The sequence below is a fragment of the Euphorbia lathyris genome, chromosome 3 (assembly GCF_963576675.1).
Source record: "Euphorbia lathyris chromosome 3, ddEupLath1.1, whole genome shotgun sequence".
Lineage (NCBI taxonomy): Eukaryota > Viridiplantae > Streptophyta > Magnoliopsida > Malpighiales > Euphorbiaceae > Euphorbia > Euphorbia lathyris.
Genome location: NC_088912.1, coordinates 22,655,478 through 22,663,774, shown reverse-complemented (window position 1 = coordinate 22,663,774; position 8,297 = coordinate 22,655,478). Strand labels below are relative to the sequence as shown.

At 33.0% G+C, this 8,297-nt stretch overlaps 1 protein-coding gene across 1 annotated transcript; it reads right to left on the bottom strand.

The window, feature by feature from the left end:
* Window positions 1-450: 450 nt before the first annotated feature.
* LOC136221708 (importin subunit beta-1) lies at window positions 451-4,710 on the bottom strand. The gene is made up of 3 exons (XM_066009136.1): window positions 4,538-4,710; window positions 1,034-3,457; window positions 451-937 (listed from the first exon to the last, which is right to left on the bottom strand). Exons 2-3 carry the CDS (start codon window positions 3,448-3,450, stop codon window positions 739-741), a joined length of 2,616 nt encoding a protein of 871 aa, XP_065865208.1. The 5' UTR covers window positions 3,451-3,457; window positions 4,538-4,710; the 3' UTR covers window positions 451-738.
* Between the last annotated feature and the right edge of the window lie 3,587 nt (window positions 4,711-8,297).

Genomic DNA, 8,297 nt, shown 5'->3' with positions numbered 1-8,297 from the left:
AAAACACCATATCTGATTTAATGAATGCAAACTAGACTGACTTTGAATCTATAAAAAAAAAAAAACAATTAAAAGGAAAAATGAATGATTGATGCAATGCCCTCAATAATATGTTAGTTAGCCCCCCTGACTAAGAAAAATACAAATTGAACATGAGACTATAATAACTGACACGGACATCATGAGACCCAAAAAAAAGAAAAAAAAAACTAAAAAATATGATGAGGGGGTGGAAAAATCAGTAATGAATATTGAGGGTCTTCTTGAATGTGGGCAATTGGGTGGTTGCCAAGTGTCACGATACTTCATTCGACTCGCTGCAGCCTTCCACTCCGACAACCACCACCGGCTCGGGTAGTCTGGTAAGAGAGAGAGGTTTCGACCGTTAAATTACACCAACAGATGCGAAGCTGTTGAACTTTATCTATACCGCAATGCAATGCTACCTCTCCCTTTCGATGATTTGGTACACAATGGCCAACAGACGTTTTCTTTAAGAGCTTTCGATTGACAACTTCACCACCCATGTCAGAAATGCAATCACTACCCAACGCCTTGGACGGAAACATGATGATGATGATGATGATGCAAGAGTTAGTGACGACCTGAAAGACTGATAACTCCTGTTATCTGAAAATGGCAGATAACCTGACACAAATGCAACCCGGACGACGACTCGATACACCCAAATGCATGCAGGGACTTGCTAAGGAAAAAATTCGCTGTGGAGCAACCACCTCAAACAGAAATCGCACGACTGATGGCCAACTTGGCCCATTCAGCAGATTCCTTAATCATATGATCTTCAGATGACAAACATTCATTTAAGAAGTCTTTGACAGAAAGAGACTGCTGAATCAATGAACCGGCATTACTTCCCAGTGTATCTGCTAAATCTCCAAGGACTCCTATTGCTGTTTTCATAACTGCATCATCCCTGCAAAGACATGGATAACAATTATCAATAACCATAACCAATTAAGAACAAATTTGGAAATAAAATAATGAAAAAACAAAATGTAGCAGAACTCACATGTCTTTCTCCATGTATATGCTATCCAAAAATTGAAGGATGTGAGGTGCATAAGGAATCAAGAGTTGCATTTTAGGAGAGTTCTTAAACCCTTGAAGAATCCCTGAATAAGCCTCCAAAATGCCATTTCTCAGTGAATTTGTGTACTCAATCATTTCATCATCAGCAACAGCTGTGTGGGCAGACAATTCTGCAGCACTTTGGAGCATCGGCATAGCATACATCAAGTATTTCTCAAAATTCTCCCCTATTGCCAATGCAATATCACCAAAACATGAGAATATCGGAGGCTTTACGGATCGATGCAGCTGATTACTAGATAAATCCTTGAGAAGTTGTGTCATAATCCCATCACAATAAGGTAAAATTTTGTCCTCTAAAGCACGGCAGATATCCCCCACAACACCAACTGTAACAGCACAAACCTGATACTCCTCATAATTCTGAAGACCCATTTCCAAATATTTATAGAATTCTGGCATGTATTTTGCAAAATCAGGACCTGCTGCATAGGCAAGGGCCCCAATTGAGAGCATTGCCTCCTCATGCACCGTTGCACTTCTGCAAGCAAACACTCTCAAGAAAAGACCCATTATCTGGTCTGCATACTGCATGAATACTATTTTAGTGGGCTCTGATGACCCCAACTTTTGAATGATGACTTGTAAGCAGCCACAAAGAAGGCCTTGCAGCTCACTCTGTTTCTCTTTCTCATCGGATGCAAGCTTCTGCCCTTCAAGAGTGTTGTGAAGCTCTGTCATGATTACAGGTACCAGCTGCAACACCATGGGCGCTGTTTCATCTGTTGAGCACCTCACAACTTCATTTAATGTTTCATATGCAGCAGTCCTCAACCGGGACTCCCCAGCATCTTCTCTATGAGTAGCAGTTAAAAGAGCCTGCACAATTTCCTGGAAGTAAGGAGTAAGAGGAGATGCAGGGCCAGCGTCTTCATAACCTTGAGCAAGGAAATAGAGCGCACCACATGCCTTCTCGGCCACATTTGGAGCATCCTTCATGCTCTGGAGCAGAACTGTAATTATCTGTTGGCAATTCGCTTGAGTAATAATGGGTGTATCGATAGTAGAACCATGCAGGAATTCAAATATTCGCCCCAAAGTCCAAGCAGTAGTGTCTTTCACATGGTTATTGGGGTCCTTGGTTAAAGCAGTAAGCATGAAATTCAAAGCAACATTAACAATAGGCGTTAACTTGTCTGGGGAAGGACCTTCTAAGATAGAGCCGAATGCATATGTAGCTGCCTCCCTTTGCCTCCAATCTGGTTTTGTTATATTCTCTTCAATGAATGGCATAACAAGTGGCACAATATCATCTCCCACAGTCCGTGCAACCAAGCCTAGACATGTGCCACCCGCCATTGCAATGTTCCAAGCCCCCTCTTCCTGATCCTGATCCTCCTCTTGCTTCAAGAGAGTCTCCAACAACATTGGAACAAGAGCAGGGAGCGCCTGCTTGATAAAATAAAAGCAAGGGATGTCAGAATCCCCAGTGAAATCACCCCCATATTCTTCCAAGATATCTATCTCCTCGTCACAAATTGAACTCCAAAACTCAATTGCCTGGAGAGCCACAGGTTCTTCATCTTCTTTCACAGCCTTTGATGTGATACTAAAGATGTCTTGCATGTACGGAGCCAATTTTTCATAGTACATTGATGAAATTGAGACCAGGCATTCAAAAGCTGCTTGTCTCATTTTCACTTCTGGAGACAAAGTTGCCTCGCATACAACTCTCATAATATAATCACGCTCCATATCATTGCTAAAATTTGCTTGAGCAAAGCCAAGGGCATTGTAAAGAGCTCGGGTAGCAGCAAGCCTGACATCAATGCTCGCTTCAGATGCATTCATGCCTTGAACAACAGCAGTAAGGATTTTATTTACATGATCTTGATCCACAACATCAGGGGAGACTTCCTCACACAGATATCCAAGAGTCTCCAAGGTTGCTTGCTTCACATGAGCGGGGACCTGGTGAATATTAGACAAAAGCGATCCAATCAACTCAGGCCATTGTTTCTGTGGTAGCTCAATGCCTGCAATCTTTGCAATTACTTGAGATGCAGTCGACCAAGCTTCAGATGCTGGAGAAGATAGAGTCTTTAGTAAAAATGCCTTTATCTGGCTCTTAACAGCAGCATCCAGTGACAACCATCTCTGAACGAGCTCGAATTTTCTATGTTGTTCTTTGGCATCCAAAGCATTCTTTAATATCAAACCTGCTAATTTACGACTATCAACAGGTTTATCATCACTAGCTAATTCCGCAGACAGCGATAATAGAAAAGCAGGTAGATTTTGCTCCTGAAATTGTTTCAAGTTTTCCTCTGCATGCTTCCGCACATTTCCATCTATTGATTGTGCATTCAAAAGCACCTGGGTAACCTCCATTGCCATGGTATACCTGCAAGTAACAAATATATAATGTTCAGTATACTAATATCCACTACTCTGTCCATGCAACATAACTCCACAACTGAACCTAAAAGCATATAAAATTATCAAACCCTTCACACATTCTTGTAATAGCTGCCTTAAATGCTTAATTGCAATATTCTCAAATCAACTAAAATTTTACTTTCAGTACCTTCCTTATCTGCTTGCTTTAAATTTTTCAACCGTTACTTATTAATTCAAACAACAGAACAAAAACTGCAAAAGTTGCATCCATTACCTTATTACACTCCCTATTAATATCAATAATAAACCAGCATCAGCAGATAAAATTATAAACCCTTCTCACATTCTTCTAATAGCCGTCTTAAATTCTTAATTGCAGATATTCTCAAATCAACTAAAATTTTGCTTTCACTACCTTCCTTATCTGCTTGCTTTAAGTTTTTCAATCGTTACTTATTAATTCAAACAACAAAACAAAAACTGCAAAAGTTGCATCCGTTACTTTCCTTATCTGCTTGCTTTAAGTTTTTCAACCGTTACTTATTAATTCAAACAACAAAACAAAAACTGCAAAAGTTGCATCCGTTACCTTACACTCCCTAATATCAATAATAAACCAGCATACTGACTATCGCACCTAAATAAGATATATCAGAATTGTCAGTACAATACCAAATAAAATCTGCCCCGGATACGCTATCAAGCTACCAATCAACTCGGGCAAAGTGAATTTTAACTATCCGTATCACTCGGATCAAAAAAGCAGTATTGAGTAAAAAATCTAGCAAATCCCTACCTACATTAAATCAGGCGATAAAACTATATTTAGGTACAATAAATAAATCAAAACTGATATTCCGAATACACCTTTCTACTTCCAAAAATGAAAGTCATTGATCAAGCGCAAATATGCAATTCAATCAGTAAATAATAGAATTTCGACGAAGCAATAGCAAATATCAGATCAATACTACATATTAAAAAAAGAAATAAAAAGATCCAGCAGAAATCGCAATGAGATCTGAAGATCGAGTAATCAAATCAAGCGGAACCAACAGATATAAATAAAATCAATAACATATACCTGAAAACACCACTTGAATTGATGAAGAAATATGAGGAGAGATCGATAAGAGTGAAAAGGCGGCACTCTAACCCTAGCAAGCAGTGAAAGGGGAGAGGAAGAAGAAGAGGAAGAAGCGCTACGCGGACGTGAAGCTAAACTTGAATTAACAAAATTTCAATTTTTTTCACATATTACGGGAATTATAGAACACTGCAGGCTCCAGGGTACCAATACTTATAGGTTTATATTAACGGTTAGATGTACATCAATCATGGGCCGTAAAGGGCTGATGGTTTTGATTGCAGGTTCTTTTTTTGTTTAATAAATTTTTCTTTTTATAAGAACTGTAGGATTATTTAACCGTGAGATAAAAGAAAAATATGTTTGACTTGTGCGTCCTATCATAGTTGGTCAACTAATATGATAGTATATAAATGTAGCTAAATTATTGGCCAAAGTAAAGAATTTAAAATATGTTCGGTTCAATTAATACTTTTTCTTTTTCCAATAAAAGTTTAAGTTAAATTTATGAAGTTATAAATTTTGAGATGAAATTATTTTACCAATTAAATTTTGATTAGAAGAAAATTTATTTAAAATATATACAACAAGACTCAAACTGATTAATTAAGCAAATACAATGATTTTTCCCATAAATTATTGTTATGTGTTCGGTAAGATTTTTTTAACCATAATTAATTATTATTTTATCCCTCACTTGTTTTAAAGTAATTTAATTTATCAATTAAAATTACTTTCTCCATTCCAAAATATAAGTGAAGTAGTTTCATATAAATTAAGAAATATAATTAATATAAAGTGAAATTAATGAATTTACATTGGTTAATTAAAAAAAATCTCTCTCATATAATGGTTGATGAATAAATTTTATAATTTTGAAAAAAACACATGGATCAAGATAAAAAATTTAATGTTTGGACCAAAAAACTATACTAAAAGTTCTTAGAAAACTAGAAAGACTTTTATTTTGGAAAAAAAAAACTCAATTGCTAGAATGATTTATAAAAATGAATGGAGGGAGTAGTTTAAATAGTTATGTAACTCAAATTGTTTAAACTAGAGATTTCGAGTTTGATTTCTAGTTTACGTTGAAAATTTTAATTTGAAGTTGATCTATCTAAAAAAATATATGATGAACCTTGAAATGAATTCAATAGGATAAATTATTATAAAAAAAATTAATTAAAATTCAGTAGATATAATGATGGGTAAAAACTTAAAAAAATCTGTAGTTTTTTACAAATGATGGTTAAAACTTGAAAAATAAAAAAATCAAACTTGATATCTCTAACTTAAGTGACTCGTTAACCACTCAAACAAACTTTAGTTAGTCGATTGAATTACTTTGAAATACCTATGAATAATACAAATAGTAATCAATTTATGGTTAAAAATATCTTACTAATCACGTTACATAAGTTACGACGAAAATTGATGTACTTAAATTTTTTAGTAATATTTTATATTTTAATTTGGCCCTACTTAACTTGTGCATTTATAATTTTTAGATAATATAATTTATAATTGATGAGATATCGAGAATCTCTAAGAATTGTCTCATGGTCTTTTATACCCTGCATTGAGGACGACCTTCTAAATATACTCTAACAGTCAAATAAGTGAGATGATAAAGAGAGCAAAGAGAGAGATAGAAAGATAATTAGAACTCTCTTTTTTATAGCCATCCATTGTTATTTATAGGCTTTGGATTGTAAGAAAATGACTAAAAATACCGCTAAATTTGGTCCATTTATCTGGTATGTATTTTAATCTCGGTTAGCTTAATTGATAGAAATTAAGGAATTTATACCTAACATGTATAATAATAGTATAATAATGTACAATTAATGAAAAATATAAAACAACCTAGAAATTTGTTAATGGCAGGTTATATTATCTAAAAATTATAAATAGATAGATTAAATAGGGTCAAATTATAATATTAAAGATCACTAAAAAAATTAAATTAAGTACAATTATTTTTTCCATAATAACTCATGCTATGTGTTTAGTAAGATTTTTTTTAACCACAATTGATGATTATTTTATTATTCACATTTGTTTTAAAGTAATTAAAGTTATCAATTATGTTAGTTTGAGTGGCTATAAACATCAAGTCGATTAAGTTAAAGATCTTGCATTTGATTTTTAGTATACGATAAGATATATGATGAACCTAACGAATACAATCAGATATATTATTATAAGAAAACAATTAAAATTCAATATATATAATTTTAAATACAATAAAATGATATTTTTAACAATTTGCTAGTTTTTTTTTTTTTTTTTTTTTTTGCAAATGGTTGTTAAAACCCAAAAAAAAACATAAAGAAAGAAATCAAACTTCGAATTTATTTTTAACTTAAAGTGGCTTATATCGCCAACCACTCAAACAAACTTTAATTAATAGATTGAATTACTTTGAAACAACTTTGAAGAATAAAAATATTAAACATTATAGTTAAAAAGATTTTACCAATCACGTTGCAGTAGTTATTATGGCAAAATTTATTGTACTTTGATTAATTTTTTTTAGTAATTTTTTGTATTTTAATTTGACCCTACTTAATCTATGTATTTATAATTTTTAGATAATATAGTCTATAATTGATGAGGGATCGAGAATCTCGCAGAATTGTCTCATGGGCTTTTATGTCTTGCGCAATATACTATAACAATCAAGTAAGTGAAATAAAAAAAAAGATTTAAGAGAGCGATAGAAAAACAACCTGAATCCTTTCCTTGGTAGCCATTTGTTGGAAATACCCCTAGATTTTCCCATTTATCTGAAGTAGAGTTGGGTCCCCACGACCCGTTTGGATGCTTCTAAGTCATCGGTTTAGCTTTAGACATAGTTTATCATGGGTCCCTCTTCATGTGGAAACCACTTGCCACATTAGGAAGTCTCCCATTGTAAAGTGTCGGAAGAGAGAGACATTTGATACGAACCAATTTGTCTATTCTGGGACACATGGTAGGAAACGTATGGTTAGGTGTGGGTGGAGAGCGATGGTAGCTATATATTCGATATGCCAAGAAACAAGTCAATCTAATCTCAAGCAACCCAATCATTAAAAAATATATTTAATAAGTTATTTAATTTGACCATGATTTTTTTTATAAAACCATGATTAGTTATATACTTATAGTTTTCTAATAATTTTAATTTATAATTAACAAATATATCACACATATATCTTATATATCTGTTAGTTTATTTAATAGGTATTAAGGATTTACACTACATGTATGATAATGCTCGGTTAATGAAAAATATATACTTAGAAATTTGTTAACAAAGTATTGTATTTTACTAAAATTATAAATATATAAACTAAGCAGGGTAAAAAAATTTATGGAAAGCAAGAGATTATTAAAAAAATTAAATAAGTATAATGATTTTTGTTATAGTAATTTTATATAATGTGCTTGATAAGATCTTTTTAACTATAATTGATTATTATTTTATTCATCACGGTTGTTTAACAGTAATTCAATTTATCAATAGATTAACTAAAAAAATCTATGTGATTTCATATTATTACAGATCGGTATCTGTTTGTCCAAAACAAACCATACGGTTTGTGTCGTTAGTAAAATTAAGACAAATGACTTTACACCCTTAAGATGGAGGGCTATTTCTCAAGAAAAAATTATCACTTTTTGAGACATTTTGACTCTCTTTTTCTTTTTTAATTATAGAAAATAAAAAAAATAAAAAAAGAAAAGAAGAAAATGAAGAATTTGTGTTTTT